Source organism: Ptiloglossa arizonensis, chromosome 8, assembly GCF_051014685.1.
Source record: "Ptiloglossa arizonensis isolate GNS036 chromosome 8, iyPtiAriz1_principal, whole genome shotgun sequence".
NCBI lineage: Eukaryota > Metazoa > Arthropoda > Insecta > Hymenoptera > Colletidae > Ptiloglossa > Ptiloglossa arizonensis.
This window is the reverse complement of record NC_135055.1, coordinates 19073586-19092788: the sequence shown is the minus strand read 5'-3', so window position 1 is coordinate 19092788 and position 19203 is coordinate 19073586. Positions and strand designations below refer to the sequence as shown.

Here is a 19203-nt window from a genome sequence, read left to right as displayed (position 1 = left end):
ATTTTCAATGCGAACGTTAGCCTCGATTTACACGATTTGCAATTGCAAATGGAACTTCGACCGAACCAGTCTACCGTGTAAATCGAGGGTTAGCTATAATGAATATTCCGCGATAGTTTATGATTTTGCAACCGTACCGTGTGACGCGCGCCACGGTTATGGGATTAACGAACATGGGCCCACCGGACCCGTGCGTGTAAACGCGAAGTGTACACATTCGAAACGAAAGAATTTCACGAGGCGACACAACGACGCATCGTTCCCGGGTCATTTCGTTTTCGTTTCCTTTCCCGTGTACATTCGAACAAGGACGGAACAATTTTGTACGGCGTCGTCGGATGAAATCGTGGAGCAGCTTGATCGTCAACGTTAAGACAACCGTGAAATACATCGGTCGACGAAGATTCGCGCCGCGATAGGCCACGTTTTCCGGCCGGAAACCGTTCCCAGAGGATCTCGGTGCCTCTGTACCGGCCACGAGTATCATCTCGAGAAGATTCCTTGACGTTGAGATACGAATTTTGTACTTTTTCAAAAATGCACACTGGAACCGTTAGGAATCTTTATTCCGACTTTGATTATCCTTTCCAGAGAAAGTTTGACTTGAAAAAAATTTCACAGAATCATTCGAGTTGATTCTCGAACAAAGTTACAAAATTTCCACAGCTTTAACGCGATTAAAAAGTTTCCACACTGGACCGTTACAGTCTCCACTTCCCACTACCTAAATCCTCCCAGGAAACTACATTCCATAGCCAGCGTCTCAATTCCTTCGATATACTTTCCAAAACATTCTACCCCCCCCCCCCCCCCCCCAAAAAAAAAAACTACTTTCAGTACCGCTTACGAGTACGTATATGTACCTCGGTTATACCTCTCGGTGCAAAAAATTGAAACGGTTCATTTTCCAAGCGATATCCCTAGAAAGCTACCGAATGCGTTCGATCCTCAAATTCCTCGGGGAGTACGGTGGATGTTCGTTCGGTGGTCGTCGAATACTTTTCAGCGGGCTTGGAACAAAGCGACGCGTTGCTTGGAACGCTTCCTCCTTCCCTGTTGGTCTCCCCTCTCCGTTAAGAGGTAGAGAAGACTCGCTCGCTCGAGCTCGGTTGCGCGCGTTCGCGCGTGTATTGCGTGCTCGTAGACGAGGAGCGAGCCGTGGAACGGTAGTTAGGTCGGCGGGCAGGCACGCACACGGTGGTGGGGCTCGCGTACCGCTCGGGTTAGGGGTGTCGGTGTTGGTTGGAACCGGTGATTTGCCTATGCGTACCGCGGCAGGCTGGCGGCACGATGATATACGCGGCCATTGTTTCGCCTCTCTCGTCCACTCTTTCCCTCTACGTTTTCTTCTCCTCGCCACGGTCGCGGTCCCGGAGCCCCCGGCAGGACGACTCGTCCTTCGGGGTATTCCGTAGGGACGCGGGTCCCTTTGCCGCACGGTTCCGCGGGGCGCGCTAATGCGCTCGTCTGATACACGGGCGCCGGTCTAGATAAGCGCAAAACGAGCGATATACCGTGTTGTCGGCCGTACGGAACGCTTTGCTACGAGACCGAGAACACCGGGCTCTCCGCGCGCCCGCGCGAGCGCTTTTAGTAATCATCGTGTTCCTCGCTCGTGTTCCCCCCTGCTTTACGGCGCGCGGCGACAATTGGAACCCGACGTTCCGCTTGCAAACCGACCGAAAGAATCGCGCCGCGACCTTACGAACGCCGATTTCTTTTACGCGAGACGCGAGATTGAGGTCGAACGGGAGGGAAACTCGCTCGCGAGAATCGGAAAGAACATTTTCGAGGCAGGTGGGTTCGTATTGGAGCAAGATGGCGGGGAGTGGTCGAGAGGATTTTGAAAGAAGCGCGAAACGTCGACGAACTGTTGGAACCGTGGATGGAACGTTGAATTTTATCGAGAAACTAAAATTAGTGGCAGTCGGTGGAAGAAGAGCGTTCGAATCGAAGGTAGAAAGTTTGTCAAAGATTGAATCTACTACAGGTAGGAAATTTTCTACGTGGAATTTAAATTTGAACAAAAGGTGTCGAAAGAAGTAGATTACCTACTCCACCCGAAGCAAAGTGATCCAATTCGATACACATACTTTTGAAATTCGATCCAAAAAAAAAAATCTACCAAATTCTCTAACTTTTCGATATACGAAGTGGACAGACGTTGAACGATCAGCGTCCACGAAGGCGCTCCGGAGCAAAGTACATAAATAAGTACGCGTACATTGAAATTTCCACGAAAGGAAAAGAATCGATTAAAAAGGTGTATTTTTAGGGGTACGAACCGGACGGGCCCCTTAACGATCGGCGACTCGCGACTCGGCTTCGCGGTGCGCGATCGTCGACAGGTAAGAGGAACGTATAATCTCGACCGCGGGACGATAATCGTTATCGCGGAGAGCTCGCGCGGGCCCTCGGGCCCAAGGGCGCGCGCGCGCGTACTGAAAGTAGGGCCCGATTATCCGTGTACCATGCGGCGTTGGGACGCATTCGAGACGATGGAATTTTCTCGTCCGCGGAATCCTTCGGCGAGCTTTTAGAAGGGGGCGACGAGGAACACCGTTCGGTGGGGGAAACCATGGGGCCCTGGACGGAAGGGGGAGGGGGGTGTGGAGTGGTGGGCACGGGCACGGCCGCAGCAGGGTATTCCGCGAACGTTACACGCGGATGGAACGCGCTCCCGACCCCGAGGGAGCCGGACCGCGAGTCATTTCGTTGAATTTACTATAATGCCCCCGCATCGGCCGGATTCAAGGCAATTATTCGAGGTATTTTCATAGCAGGGCTTTCCTATTAGCCGGACCGGGGTATCCAGCGTGGCCCGACGCCGATTATATTCCCTTCTCGCGGCGTAGGTGGCGCGTATACCTCGCCGCGTCTTCTATCCGCGCGGAGTTTGCCGTGAGCGGGTCGAAAATCCGAGAAGATATCCCCGGGGGGGTTGAATCGCGGATATATATACACACACGCACACAGAGAAAGAGAGGAAGAGAGAAGACGGTAGACTGTAATTTCAGCTCCTCGTCCGGTACAGCGCTAAATTGACAGCCCCTCCTGTTCCGTGGCACTTTATGCGCCGACGCACCACCCGAAACAATAACGACGCTCGCGGAGCACCTAAAAGGGTAGCCGCGCGGTAGCCCCATTTTTGGTCCTCTCCTACGTCCTTGTCGTCCTTCGATCCTGTACGTGTACGAGGCTACTCCGGTGTAAGCGTACGTGTGTGCTGCGGGGGAGATCGATAAGTTCCGAGTCGAGCCGAGTTCGGCTTTGTCCCTTTAGCATTATCCTCGCGAGCGTTAACCGAATATACCGCGGGCTCCTCTATCTGATCATCTCCACGGGACCGCGAGCAGTGATATACGAGCGTTCGCGGGTATATTTATCAATAAACCGACCGGTTGTAAATCCAACGGTTTTATCCGGGCGTATTTAACGGGGTATAAAACGGAATCGGGAATCGGGAATCGGGAACGGATCTTGACGATTCGCGGCACCCGTACCGATAACCCCGTCGCCGAGATATCGTCGCGAAGGGGGCGTTCGGGACGGAGGATTCTTACCCTGATCGGCGATGATAGGCCCGGCGACGTTCAGAACCGGCGCTCCAACCTGCAGGTCCTCCGATATCCTAGCTACCGGGTTGGCGAGCAGCAGCCGAGGGGGCCCGTTGGTCTGTCCAGAAGCAAACGTCAGAGTCAACCTCAGAGTGGACTTTCTCGGCGGGGCACCGTGATCGTTCGCCGTAATCTCGAGTTCCGTGGACCTCGCCATCGGCCTCTCCAAGCTCACTATGCCAGACTCGTAACCCACCGAGAATCTCGCCTCCTCGTTCGCCGATGTAATCACGTACGATACACGGCCATTGTCACCTGCGTCTTTATCCACCGCGACCACTCTCACGAGCGTCGCTCCTGCAACGATGCCAATTTACGATACGACTTTATAATTGAATTGCCCGTCGCCGCTTAATAAATTTATCGACTATTTACCGCGAACTGCCGTATCGTTAAAATTCTATGAAATTCTCGGTACTTTTGTACCTCAACTGCTACGTTCGGAGCTTCGGGGTAAAGTACCGCGGCGTGAGACGCGTACCCTCGCCGGGTCGAGGACGCTCGGTACGGCGTCGGACGATTCCTCGTGTAAAAATTCATCGATAAATCGGGGAATCGAATAACGTTGTTCGAGCTTTGCAGAGAAATCGACGGGGAAAATGTTCAACCGACACGCGCGGAATGGAGCACCGTTCGCCCCTGACGTGGTTTTACACTTTTTATTTACCTTTGCCGCGGTGTTCGGTAAAGTACGGTGATATTCGTTTCGCGTCGGTTTCACAAATCGACGAAAGGTTCGTCGACGGTTCGATCGCGTGCCCCGAAAATGTTCAACGTCCCCGAAAATCTAGCCCAGTTTGAAAAAATGTTAGTCGTTTCTTTCGATCGAGTTTAACACGAGGAATGGTTCGCGCCACCTGTGATCGCACGGTGCACGAGGCGAGAGAAGAAGTCACGCGTTAAACAGCCCCGAAACCACGGGGGGCTGTGTTCCAGATAGACGCAGACACAATACACTTTACGCAAGTCACCGTTCGCGTGGAAAATCTCTTCGATGGCTCTGACATTTACGACACTTTCTAACGGTAGTTCCAAGATTGGTTTTTTAATAGTTTCTCGGTACGTTTCTAGTTAGATACACGAGAGACCAATGAAGATTCTTTCGAGATTCCATTTGGAGTCGACGGGCAACGAAACAATTCCGGACACTGGTCAAAGAGTACTCGTTTTAGCGTCCCTCTTCCCATTTTCATCTCCCAGGATAATTACCTATAGAGATTCAACGGGCGAGAAACTTTAAAACGCGATAATTAGAAAATGATAACCGATACACGCTCGTAAAAAGTGTCCACTGATTCGATCTGTGATGATACAAGAATTCGTAGGTAAAAAAGTACTCACCGGGTAAGAGATCGGGCGTGACGGCCACTCTGGTGGACTCCGGTGCAACGAAAACAGGATCGTTGTCGTTCTGATCGAGAACGATGATCCTCGCGGTCACGGTCGAGGCTAATTGCTCGCCAGGTGGGGCGCGATCGGACGCTTTCAGTATCAGAGTGTACTCGGCCCTCTCCTCTCTGTCGAGGGGCCTGGCCAACGTGAGGGCCCCGGTCAACGAGTCCACGGCGAAGCTACCTCGTGACGGGAACTCGGCCACCAGTCCGTAACGCAGTTCACCGTTCAATCCGCTGTCCAGGTCGCTGGCGGTCAGGTTGTAGATGGTGGCGCCGATCACGGCCCTCTCGGACACCCTGACGGTGATCGGGTCCTGGGGCCATCGCGGTGGATTGTCGTTCGCGTCCTCGATGACGATCTTCACCGAGACCGCGATACTCTGCGGGTTCCCGATCGACGTGGTGTCCAATGCGCGTATCTCCAGATGGTACTCGCTGACGTTCTCGCGGTCCAGGGAGTGAGCGACCACCAGCTGCCCCGAGCTACGGTCCACGTCGAACGCCGGGAACTCGCTGACGGGCGTCAACGAATCCAGGGTGAAGGCCACGCGTCCCGCGGGACCGGCTCCCGACACAGAGCCCACCGCTTGTCCGATGCTCGCGTCCTCCCGCACCTGGACACAAGTTTTCAACGTCAATTTCTCTTCCATCGAAACTTTACTCTATTAACATTACCCTCTCTGGGTTCGAGAAGACCCAGAGAGACATTTCCACGGATCGATCGTACAGTTGGTAGAGGTTTCCTTTGAAAGTTGGGAAAAGTGTGTACAGACGACTGGATATTCTTTGACACAAAGAGTCTTTTACATAGATCAATGGTACAGTCGGTAGAGGTTTCCTTGGAAGTTAGGAAAAGTAAAATAATGATATCTTCGTCGGAAGCATTTTTTTCGGACGTCGAGTTACGGGTCAATTTGGACCCACGCGTGGTCTGTCCCGTTGGTACCACGAGAATCGAAACTCGCGATCGTTTCTCGCGTAGGTTTCGTCGGAAGTATTTTTTCGAAGGTCGAGTTACGGGTTAGTTTTGACCCACGCGTGGTCTGTCCTCTTGGTACCACGAGGATCGAAACTCGCGATCGTTTCTCGCAGAGGTTTCGTCCTCCTCTTTTTTTGCGTCGTTTAATTTTTTTTTCGCGGAAAAATCGCGACGAATCGAGCGGTTCGGCGTCGGCGGCGCGCGCACAACGAAAGCTGCGCCAGGGTGGTTGCACCGAGGTCGGGGATATGGGTACTCACGTTAAAGGTAAGACTGCTGCTGGTGAAGGTCGGCCGGTTGTCCGCAAGCGCTAAAACCTCGACTCTTAGCGCGCGCACGCTGTGTCGGGGCGGTCGACCGGCGTCGGTCGCCTTTACGGACACCCGGTACACGTTTCGCTCCTCGTGATCGAGAACCGCCTTCGTGCGGATCATGCCGGTGATCGGGTCGATGGTGAAAACGTTGTAGCCGTCCGAGTCTCGGTCTGGAAGATCAAGGTTGCATCGTGAGCGACGCGTAAACGATCGAGCAGAAGTAGAATCGCGGCCCAAAGGGGGTCCAATAACGCCGGGGCGCCGTTAAGGGAGGTGGGGGGGACTCGGGGCACCGACACTCTTCAACGGTCGATTCTACATTTTTCAACGTTTTCATACCGGGTGTATCGTGACGCGGGGAACTCAAAATCGAATCGAACGATTGCACGAGGGACATTATCGGGCCCCCCTTCTGTGCGACAATTTACTTCGATCGCGTTTCGAAAAATCACCCTACTCTTGAGAAGTCGTTAAGGGGGACACTCGACGCAAAGTTTGTACTCTTCGGTGATTCTATACCGGGTGTATCGTGACACGAGGGAGCCCGAAGTAACAATCGTTCTTGAAAAGAGAGTTCCAAGCCCCTCCCCTGTACTTTTAACGAGGTACTGTCCCCTCGACGCACCGGTAATCGTCGAAAAATATTCTTGTATCGATTTTAAACGGAGACAAGTTTCGATTGCGTTTATTCTCGAGTTAATTAACCTTCACACTGGAAGGTATATTCCCGAATGCGCGATCCGTTCAACGAGAGGAAACTCTCGTGGCGAGAAATTCACTTTTATCGCGTGCACCAAAAAAGCGTCTACCTTCGACGCGTTCGGTGTAGCGTATCCCTTTAAGACGCCATTAAGGAAATAGCAATATTACCGGGGGGTGGAGGGATAGGGGAAGGGAGAGGGGTAGAGTTGGACGTCGTTAAGCATGTATCCGATTGCCAGGGAGCCGAAACAGTTGTGCGTTCCGTGAACGGTGGCCGCGAAGGAAAAAAAATCGGCGGCCGATCGTAACGAGAAGATATAATCGTGCACCGTTCGCCCGTGGGTCCCAAGTGCGGCGGAGAGGGGAGGGGCGGGGCGGGGTGGGGGATGGGGGCTCTGCTCCATAAAATTCAACAAAGCCGCTCCACTCCGTTTTTAAGACCGTGCATAATTGTTTCGGTAATTGGCTAATTAATTTCTCGAAACGTCTCATTTCTTTTTCGAATTCGCGCGGAGCGGGACGAGAAACAGGTTCGCGCTCGTCGATTCCACCGATCGATCGACAACCTCCACGGTAGGATTACCTTTGAGTATGGTGTAGGTTACGGAGGCATTTTCACCGAGATCGGTGTCCAACGCCCTGACCCTCGCCACTTCCGTTCCTGGCGGTTGTTCCTCTCTTACGCTGACCACGTCCCCCTGTGGATCGACGATCTCCGGCGAGTTGTCGTTCACGTCGAGCACCGTCACCTTCAACGGCACCCTCGCAGCCCTGGACGGTGTACCCTGGTCCCGTGCCTCGAGCACCAGCTCGTGCACGCTCTTCGTCTCGCGATCGAGGGGCTCCTTCGTCACGATCTCGCCTGGAAAGTTCACCAGATCTCGAAAAATCAATCCAATCGATCGCGTTTTCACCCTCGAGTCGCTTCATTAACGATACATCGGAACCATTGTTCCTTGTTTTCGGTTAAGTAGACGTCAAGGTTAGTTTTTTGGAAAATTTACAATCGCGAGGAACACGGGACGATTGCGTCTCTATATTCCAGCTACTTTATCAACGATGTATGAAATATGTATCATATGCTCGTTTCTATTTCTCGATTAAGTAAACGTCAAGGTTAGCTTTTTGGAAAATTTACAATCACGAGGAACACGGGACAATTGCGTCTGTATATTCGAGCTACTTTATCAACGATGTATTAAATACGTATCATATGCTCGTTTCTATTTCTCGATAAAGTAGGCATCAAGACGCTTTTCCGTGACTACGGTAGAGGTTTTCTTAGAAAATTTACAAACGCGAAGAAAACGAGTTTGACAGTGCATCGGAAGCAACTTCTTCCAATTTCTCGGTTAAGTAGACGCGAAGGAATTCCTCCGTGGCTATTTTCCTGGAAACTGTAGAAACGAGAAGGAAATGAGTCAGTCGCGTCTCCATGTTCCAGCCACGTTTATCAACGGCACGTTACAACCAGCTTCTCTCTATTCTTAGCTTCGGTGGACGTCAGGGAGCACCTTCGTGTCAATTTCCGTGAGAAATTTACGAGCTCGTGGAAAATGAGTCGATCGCGTCATCGCGTTTCGAGCTTCTTTATCAACGATACATTAGAATCGGCTTCTTTCTATTTCTCGGTTGACATCCGCGTTAAGTAGACGTCGCGGAGCGTTTACGAGCCGAGTTTATTTCAATTCCGCGCGGCGATTAGCGCGAGAACCGCTTCCACGGTTGGAATTTATACTCCGATCGGACTGAAATGAAAATACTTGAAATCGATCCGGGGAGAGGCCGTGAAAAGAGGAACTGAATTATCGTAAATTTCCTCGCAGAAAACACGGCGTGTACACGCACCACCGACAAACGTGCCAGCCGCGTTAGGCTAGAACCGACCTTATCAATTTCCTTGGACGGGAACGGTTAATTGGATAATCGTCGTCCGAGAAAACGTTCGCTCGAACGCTCGAATTCCTCGGTCGCGCCTCGGCACCGACTATCGTATTTCGTATCCGTTCTACTCTCGCATATTATAATCGTACACACGTTCAGGGGCGTGTGTGTCGGAGTCGCGCGTGTAACGATCCCGGCCGCGTAATTACGTATCACGGAAAGTAGACGCCGCGAGTAGAAATCGTATAGCGGTCGGGGGCACGAGAGGGGGACCGAGGCGACGAACAACGGAGAGAAAAGGGATTGCGAGACAGAGCTATCGAGTGGGGTTCATCGTCTTACAGTGGTTCACATTTCGGGAAAGAGAACGGGAAATCGTCGGACACCGCCAGTAAAACGTTTCCTTCGAAAGCAATCTTTACTACATCGACAGTGTACTCGAAAACAATTTACAATTTCGACAAAAAGTAAGGTGTTAGCCACGTTGAAAATCATTCGCGGGGAAATTGGGGTTGAAATTGAAACGAACAATTCCTGCCTCTTCGTACAACTTCTCGTCACACGAAGAGAGATCTACTTGGCGATTACTCGCGAAGAGTACTTCGAAACCATCGTCCAAATCGAGCCGTTTCGAACATTCTCGACTCACTCCTTCGAACTTCATCGACGTCGTATTCGAAGGAGAACGTTTCCCCTTTCGAGATCTGTCTGGTGTTCGTCTCGAATCGTTTCAGGGGTAGAAAAACACCAAATTCTTCGGTGTTTTTTTTTTTCAACGTTTCGCGATATTTCGAACGAAACACCGCCGCGAAGAAATGTATTTCTAATCCGGTGATGACCAGAGCACGCCCCCACCTCCTTAAATGGTAAGAACGAGCGCTTCGGGAGCGGAGCCGGGTCGGAGCTGTCCGGCGGACCGGTCGGCGCATTAATGGGTAATTAAGCAAGCGCCTAGCCGTGCGGGCAGAACTATTCCAAGATCTGGAAAAGGATCGGGATAATAATTCGTACGGCGGGGTACCGGGTAGGTATCGGCGTCGGTGTTCACAGTGGACACACGAGGCACCCGCGTGCCTCCACGAATTCTCGACGTAGCTAGTCCAGGCCGACGTGTCCACATCGTCGTACGTAGGGCGCAGGCGCAGGCGCAGGCGCAGGCGCAGGCGCAGGGGAGCCCGTCGACGTGGCCGTGCTCGTCGTCGCGAAGACAAACGATCGACGAGGGACATGCAAACGCGCCGGCATCGAGGGATACCATCGCGGAACAATAAGAAGTATATCGTAGGACGCGTGCTAATGCGTTTCTCGTGTTAACCGTGGGACCGTGCGACCGCGGGCTTCCCCCACCACGTTCCAACGTTGGGCCCCGACTCTCTTTCCGTTACCGCGTGTCTCTTCCAATATTTGGAAATCCGTGCTCCGTTCGGACGCGCGGCGTTCGGAAAACTCGTTTCGACGGAACCGGACGAGATACTCGGAAGAACATCGTTAGGGTTGTGGATTTCACGGTGGGGGGAGTGCTTCGATGGAGGATTTGGGGGGTTGCTATTGTTCTCGGGGAGATCGATGGGGGTGGTGTATTTTGTATTTTGCGGAGTGTGTTTCTGGGACTTTTGGTGGTGGAGGATCGCTAGAATACTGAGGCTTTCGTAAGTTTTTCGGTCGAGGGTCTTTTGTACACTTTTCTAGGCATGATTTAAGGATAATAGGGTGTAGTAGTAGGTAATAGGAATAGGTAATAGTTTCAAATCCAGGCTAGACAGTAATAGGGAAAAATTGAACTTCTATTTTTCCAGAACACCTAGTACAAATGTGCAACGAATTGTCAATTTCCCAGCGTTATCGACAGTGACTCTATTCGTGAAAACTTTGCCCAATATTGAAAAACCGTAACGTACTTGTAGACAAAATCCACCTATTTTTCCACCTATTACTTACAAAGGATCTTCGCATTGAGAATCTTCAACCTCGGAAATAATTTCACCGTCGATTCTCAAAATGATATCTTCAATTCTGGAATCTACTCTATTCAAAACACACGAGAGTAACTTACAGCAATTCGAACAAATAATTTCATTCCTTAATTTTCACTCGCGCGCTAGTATCGCTCGGAATTCTCAATTTCGAAAGTATATTTCTCTCACGGGGGAACAAACTCTCGATCTTGGAAGTGCGTATTTCTCGCGAGTGGAGATTCTCGAATCCACGTGACAAAAAATTTCTCGAGGAAACGGAGAAAGATATCCCGGTGTCTCGAAGACGAGTACACGCGAGCGGTGTGATGCGGTGTGGACCGCGAGGAAAAAGTTCACCGTCGTATAGACGCGCGGCGAACGCGTACGGTTTCGTTTCGCTTCACCGAGGCGGAAGAGGGTACCGATTCCCGGGCGACGTCGGAACATTCGCCGAATTTCCACGTCGTCGAGCGAACAATGTGGAATCTCCCTTCGCGGAAAGATTAATATAGAAGTACTCGTTCGACGGGACAGCTGATACTTCCGGCAGCGAGTGGCGGGATGGGGTGAGGTGGGGTGGGGTGGGCCTTTTTGCCTTTTTTATTTTTTCCATCTCTGCCAAAGCTTCGCGCGCCCGAGATGACTGGGAGAAGTTCCACCTCTCTGCAAACAGGCAGCTCGGCGAGACTTCACGGCGGATACGAGAGGAAGACCGGGCCGGTCTCGAACCAACATGTACACAAATACTCTCGTGTCGCATGCCAATCAAACCACGTATGCGCCCAGCATACGAAAGAGAGACGGGACGAACGAGCGAGAGAGCGGGGATAGTACCGCGACCACGTGCAAGAGAGAGAGAGAGAGAGAGAGAGAGAGAGAGAGAGAGAGAGAGAGAGAGAGAGAGAGAGAGAGAGAGAGAGAGAGAGAGGGAAAGAGAGCCGGCGTGCGTGCTCGTTTCGCGGTGCGCGCTGAACCCGGGCCCTTTCTGGTGATTCGTTACACGCCGGCCAAGGTGAAAGCACCACTCTTACGGGATTACACTTTGATATCCACGAAGCAGGGGAGATGTTACAAAAACGAAATAATCGCGGCATCGTCCCGTATCTCCGATATTGCGTTGTACGGTCCTCCAATTAAAGGCATTCGTATCAAAAATAAATTTACGCTCGTACCTCTCTCTCTCTCACTCTTTCGTTTCTTTTCTACTCTTCTTTTTCCACTCTGTCTCATTTTTCTTTCCTTTTTCCTTTCCAGCGTCCACGGCCGCCATAAATCTTCAACGCGGCGCGAGAAGAGAGACGAAGGTGAACGATAGAGCGTTAGTCGTCGCGGTTGCTCCGCGGCGGTCGATTTCATTAGGCGTTTTCGAGGACTTACGAAACCGGCGCGGAGATCTATCGAGGATTTCGAGACTCGAGCCGTTGCTGTTGCCTCTTCTTCTTCTTCTTCTTCTTCTTCGTCTTCTTCTTCTTTTACGATTGCGTAATCGTCTCGCGAGCGAGGAAACCGCTGTTCGACAATGGCGCGGAACATCGCGCCGCGCTGCCGGGTTGACGCAAGACCAAACGCGTAAATTAAGAGTCGTCGACGGCTGCGGGCCATTTAGAAAATTAATCGCCTCTTTCTCCCCGGTTTTTCGCTCCTCGCTCTCGGGCGGTCGCTCGAATTCGACTCGAATAGATCATTTCATTTTTTTTTTTCTTTTCTTTCTTTCTTACTTCTTCTTTTTTCCCCCGCTCTTTCTTTCCTAGGACACGCCGAGTACATTCCTTTTCCACGGGGGACCGCAAAGAAACCCACGGAGCGGTACGGTAAGTAGTTGGCGCCATAAATTCTGTTACAAGTATCACGGACCTATTGTGAACGGAATAGGAAACACCACGCGAGTTTTGTGAATATACTCGGTTCGGCGCAGGCGAGCAACATTTATCCGCGTTTACACGGAATCGTTCGACGACGTTTCGCCATCGTGTTCCTCGCGCTCGTATCGCGAAAGGGAAAACTTGAATTATTGGAAACCTCGCGATATATATCACCGTTAGAATCGTTTTCCGTTTTCGCGAAAGCTGGATCGATCGCCTCGATTTTCCATTCGATAACCACCGAGAGATTGCTCGAGAGGCGATTGCACGACGAAACTTCCCTGGAAGGGTAATTTCGTCGATTGAAGTTAATTCGAGATCTCTGGGGCAAAAAAAAAAAGGAAGAAAATAAGAAATTTTACTTCTCAACCGTTCCGCAAATCTGTGAAATTCCATCGAGCGAGGACACTTTGATTATGCTCTTTGCAACACCTGCTCCATCGATCGAGTCGATGAAAGGTACAGGTTCAAAATTAACCACTTTCGAAACCTTGTGCAAAATGCCTAGAATTACGCGGCTGGATCGCGAGCAACGCGAAATGAAGCTGTACCTTTAAGGATATCTCTCGAGCGGTAATCGAGCGTTTCACCGTGTACAGAGTTATTACGTCTATCGATAGATGTCAGCACACCGCATCGTTTCGCCTGATCGCGTAACGTTCTTTTTTTCAAATTTAACATCGAACATTTGCATTCGTATTTCCGTACGATGCAATTTAGCCGAAACCTTGCATTAAATGTAATTTATTGGCTGAATCGTATCGGAAGAAATGTACGAGTACGAGATAAGCTTTGGTCTAGTGTACTCGTGGGGTTGGTGACCGTCTTTTAAGTTTACATCGAGGTACGTTTCGAGGGTCAGTCCTCGTCGAACAGTCATCGAGCGAACACACGATTTTTACGTAGTTACGCGATTACTGTCTTTTCTCCCTCTTCTTAATTATTTTCAATAACCCATACCAATATCTATACATATACACTAATCCAAATTCTCTTTCCAATCTCGACTCTCGTAGACTCATTCATCTACTTTGGCATCTCGCAAAATTAAATATAATTCATCAACTAAATAGCATTAAAACTCTCAACCTCAAAGTGTCGTTCTCGCACTAGTTCTTCAATCACGAGAAACTTGATCACTATTTATCATCGAACCGATGTTACTGCAGCGACACCTCCACGACGATCGCTCCTCGCTTCAAATTTCCGTCGTTGAAGGACGCGTAAGTACCGCGCGAGTTACACGAGGAATTCCACACTATCCTCGACCCTGTCCCAAGGGTTGGAGAAGCCTGGAAGATTTCCTTCGCGCGCGAGCAAAAAAGAGAAAAAAAAAAGAGGAACGAAGAGAGTCGAAGTGTATTCGCTAATATTTTTCTCAAGCCAGTCGCGTATCCGCGCGTGGGATCCGCGCCGACTCCTCGAGCGCGGGACAGCTTTCGTAAACACTCCTGGAGCGTCGTTTCGAGCCGCGGCTTCGCGGTTGACGCCGGATATGGCTAAGAGAAAAAGACGCCGCGGAGGAGGGGAAAAAAAAAGAGAAGAAGAATAAAAAAAGAACGGAAGACAGTCTTCTTACCTGTATCGGGATCCACGGTGAAGCTGCTGTTGGCCTGGACCACCGCGTACCTGAGCAGAGCGTTCTTCCCGAGATCGGGATCGGAGGCGCTCACGGATCCGACCAGCGTACCCGAGGGCAGGTTCTCCAGTAACTCGAACCCGTAGAAGTCCTTCTCGAAACGTGGATCGTTGTCGTTGTCGTCCAACACCGTCACCAGGACGGAGGCGCTCGCCGTGGCTGCCGGTGAACCGTTGTCGGTCGCGAGAACCGTAAGGGCGTGACGATCCAGGGTCTCGCGATCGAGAGTCTGCGCCAGATAGATCCAGCCGGTGTTCGGGCTGATCCGGAATGCGGAGGATCCTTGAAGACGGTAACTCAACCTCGCGTTATTGCCCGTATCAAGGTCCACCGCGGTCACTTGAAGGATCTGTCGGACGAGAAACGAGCTGTTTTACGAGCGTCTCTTCTTTTTCGGTTTCTTTCTTTTTTTTCAATTTTTTTTCAAGCTCGGTCAACCCGCCCGGGGGAAAAAACGAGTACGACAATTACACGGTTACCGGAGACCCCGGGGTGGTGGGTGGTTGGAGCGGAGGGATATCTGAATTTCTGCGCGGGTATTTCTCGTGAAGCACGAGAGAAGAAAAGAAAAGAAAGGCGAGAGAGAGAGGGAGAGAAGAAAAAGGAGTAAAATGAAATAAATAACCTGGATAGGGAGATCGATGAAAAAGAGGGCGGTGAATAGAAAGACGGAGAGATATAGATGGATGGCGCAACAGAGAGGAGAGAGAAGAGAGAAAGAGAGCGAGAGAGTGAGATGGAACGGCGGCGAGGAGACAAGACCAGTCGATCCGGTCGTTCCGTATTAATTAAACGCACCCAAAGACCGCGAACCCTAAACGCATTCGAACCGGTCGATGTTTTCCAGCGCGGGAGGATCGTGAATTACGGAGGTCGAAGAAGAAGAAGAAGAAGAAGAAGAAGAAGAAGAAGAAGAAGAAGAAGAAGAAGAAGAAGAAGAAGAAGAAGGAGAAGAAGGAGAAGAAGGAGCGGTGGAGAGATCGAGGGTATATAACTTCGTATCTCGTGCACGAAGCTTGGCGCGCGGGCAATGATGGATGGCGAACGAGGAGGAGAGAAAGCGAACCGGGAACGATGGAACGTGGTGGAACGAGGACGAACGAACGTACGAACGTACGAACGAACGAACGAACGGATCGGTCGTCGTACCGCGAGAAGGGAGAAGGAGGACGACGAAAAAGACGGTGGGGGAATGGTAGTAGACTCGAGAGGGAGAGCTGGAGATCGGGCACCATTAGAAGGAGAACCTGACGTGGGAGCAGGCTGTAATGTGTCTAACTGTACGTTATTAGTTCGCGGCGGGTGAAGGGTTACGCTCACTGTAGCCAGGTTACTCTTGCTAGCTGCTACTTCTCCACTGCGCTCTCCCCGTGCCCTTCTTGTCCCTCCCCCACCACTCTCGTTGATTCTTTCTCTCCTTGTCCCTCTGCCACCGCCGCTGCTAAGATATTGTCCGGATACCACCGACAGCTCACAGATCTGTTTCGCCGATAGATACCACCGATATATACGTGTACACCGGGAGAAAGATGGAACGAAAGATCGAGTGGCGAAGGAAGAAAGAAAGAGGCAGCGAGGAACGCGCGGTTTCTCCTCGTCTTCGTCGTCGTCTTCTTCTTCCTCGTCGTCTTCCTCGTCGTCGTCGTCGTCGTCGTCGTCGTCGTCGTCGTCGTCGTGGTCGTCGTCGTTCCTTGGGCCCTATCGTACCCTCCGTGTATCCGTTGTATTAAAAATGTGACGTCATTTAACGGGCCTATCTCGCGGCAACGATCTCGCGGCCATTCGTCATCGGTATCCCCCCGTATTCGGGATTACGTCCACCGGTGGCTACCACCGCGTGGAATCGTTGTTCGTCGCTCGTTCCAGCGGCTAGATAGCGCGGCTGCCTCGATGACGAACGTGTTCTCGACCGCGTCGCGGCTAATGACTCTTTCCCGACCCGTTTAACCGCCGTCCCTCCCCGCACGCGCGGTTTTCTCGCACGAATCCACGTATTTCCAGAACCCAAAGAACGACCGAGAGGTTTCGGTAGCGTACGGATCGTATCTTCGGATCCAAAGGATCGCGTTCGACGACGAAGAGGATAAACGCCCCGTGTGTTACCGATTCGGACGAGACTTCATGGGTAATGCGAGAAACATTTGTACAAATAACGATTCTTCGCTGAGAACGCCCAGACTTCGTCACTCGTCCGGACTTTCGATCTTGAAAGCGACCAGACTCGATTTATCTATCGACAAATGGATCTTTGAAGCATCTCTGGGGGAATTCCAACGAAAGGAGCGACGACGAATTTGTTTTACACGGGGAACGTACTTTTCTGGATCGTTGGCTCCATTTTGGAAAAATTATTTTTCAAGAAACTATTTAGACCCGAGGAACTCGATAGAGTTCTTGGAACGACACTAGAGAATAGCGCAGTGATAAATTCGATGGTTGAATTCAATGACACAGAGTTACGTGCCAGTTTGGTCTACGTAACGACTACACCCGAAAGTTTCCACGTGCGCAACCTCGGTTATTGATCGAGTACACGAAAAGGAGTTACCCTCGCTTCGGTGCGTCTCCTCGACTCGAGTTCCTAAACGTTCTCCGTTCGTGCTTCCCGGATTGATAACTAGGGACTTAAGAAAGTCTCTCGAGTTCTTTTAAGAGCATCGAAAGACAGGATTAGACTAAATTCTATTCTAATCTACGCGGAGGCTGAACAGGTAAGTCTTCTCGAGTGGGCCTCGGTTATTAGAGTCGCGTCCGTTACGATTCACGTTTCATCGACCGAACTGGAGTCTAATCGAGTGGAACCGTTGGAGTCACAATTTCCTCAAAATTCGCGCTTCTCGAGTTAAAATCGAAAGTCTTCTCGAGTGAAACCGTTGGAGTCACGATTCCTCAAAATTCGCGCTTCTCGAGTTAAAATCGAAAGTCTTCTCGAGTAAAACACGATCCATTGGAGTCACTTCCGTTACAATCCCGAAAAACTTCCCCGTTGGTGCTTCCAGTATCACCGATCCGGGGTCCCGATTTTCGAATATCGAGACACCGTCACCGCGGAACGATTTTCCTCGCGGTGGCGTAAAACCGTCTTCGTTCCGCGTCTGGCGGGTAATTGTGTTTAGCCACGATAAATAACCTACCGAAGAGGCCTAACCGGCAAAAGGTCTGCTCATAAAACGAGCAGCTGCGCGCCGCGTTTCTGTTGCGCCTATCAACGATTACCTATCAATCCCGCGCATCCCGGCTCCATAGCGAACTCCGCGCTCGGTACGGGCACGTACGTGTGTATCGCGTTACACAACACACCGCAGCGCGCCTATATCAAACTATCGGTTATACTCTATCAATCCTTCCACCGAACTGGTCTGTCTGGTAACCACGCAATCCGCATCGACTAATCTCTCGCGCGTTGCACCGACGCGGCTAATTCGTTTCTGTTCACCGCTGACAAGGTGAACTCGATGAGTCAACGTCTTCTTCTATCGCCGGGGTTCCGCGCTCTCTAATCGGGGGAACGAAAAACTGGGGAGTAGGGAGTCCCGACGCGAAAGAGACCGAGCTAAACGAGAAACGAAGAGAGAGAGAGAAAGAAAGACAGTGGTAGCGCGTTCGATCCAAGAGGGAGCAAAGGTTCATCGCGGATAGTCTTCCTGGTTGTCCCGCCGGATGAAATTACGCATCGCGAAGACGACTTTGAGGAACAAAAAGGGTCGAACACGCGGGAGAGAAAGGCAGGAACACCGGAGGAAGGTTGTTAACTCCCGCCTCCCCTCTGTCCTCGTTCCGATCCAGAACTCCTCTTCGTGTTTCTCTCGCTCCCTCTTTCTCTCCGGCTTCTCTTTGTTCCCTCCTTCTCTGTCGCGGAGAGGCGCGAGCGCGCGCGAGTGCGCGCGAGTGCGCGGTGCTATGCACGCTCACGCACCACCCACCCCCGTGCCTCCTCCCCCCGTCCCCAGCCCCCCGCTCCTCGTCCATCCCCCCGTTCCGCGAAAGGGAATCCTACCGCACGTCTCCTCGGCAAACAAATGCCCGCGTGACGGGCGTGTAATGAAGATTTTTCTCACTTGGGAATCGAGCTTGGCGCCTTCGGGAACCTCCACGTGATACTCGTTCCTCTCGAACACTGGGGGGTTGTCATTCACGTCCTGCACCTCGACGCTCAGGCTCAGGTTCGCGGAGAGCCCTGCGCCGTCCAGCGCCCTTATCAGGAGCCCGTGCCTCTGCTGGGTCTCGTAATCCAATCTCCTCGCTAAATAGAGCTCGCCCGAACGGGCGTCTATACCGAACAGGTCGTTGCTGTTCTGACCGAGGACGTACCGTATCGGTAGGGACGGTGTCACGTCCGGATCGGTCGCGTGAGCCACGTACAGGGCGGTGTGAAGGGGATGAGACTCCGGCACCGAGATACGGACGCTGCTCGTGGGGAACATCGGTCCGTTGTCGTTCACGTCCTCCACGTTCAGCTCCACCTGAAAACAGAGATCGTTCTATCCAACGATGTCGAAGACTCTTTCGAACGGGACGAACCGAGCCCCGAGGGTAAGCGAGAGGAGCTCGTTGTTGGTCGTTCCTGGATAGAATTTACCCGAAGGGTACAATTTTCGTTCGACGTACTGTTTCAGAACCCTGTTACCCTCGGGATAAATTTAACACTCTTAATTATTCTTAGTTTTTAGGGTACGCGATTAGAGTACTAACCCAGGTGTCCACTTTTTGAAGTGTTCGTACAGTAGATTTAGATATCTACAGGACGACTGTACAGAAGTACGTGTCCGTATTTCAGTGGATGAATCCACGCATCAAGATAAGTACAAAACGATCGAGGAAAATGTTCCAAGTGATCTTTACATTTTTATTTCCTAC

General features: G+C 51.4%; 1 protein-coding gene across 1 annotated transcript in view; it reads right to left on the bottom strand.

The window, feature by feature from the left end:
- Positions 1–19203, bottom strand: part of Ds (dachsous cadherin-related 1) — a 418513-nt gene that overhangs the window by 22625 nt on the left and 376685 nt on the right. The window contains exons 6-11 of the mRNA XM_076318422.1: positions 18405–18809; positions 14287–14695; positions 7590–7868; positions 6251–6474; positions 4959–5625; positions 3564–3914 (exon numbers count right to left, since the gene is read on the bottom strand). Coding sequence (XP_076174537.1) covers positions 3564–3914; positions 4959–5625; positions 6251–6474; positions 7590–7868; positions 14287–14695; positions 18405–18809 — 2335 coding nt within the window. The remainder of the gene's footprint in view (positions 1–3563; positions 3915–4958; positions 5626–6250; positions 6475–7589; positions 7869–14286; positions 14696–18404; positions 18810–19203) is intronic.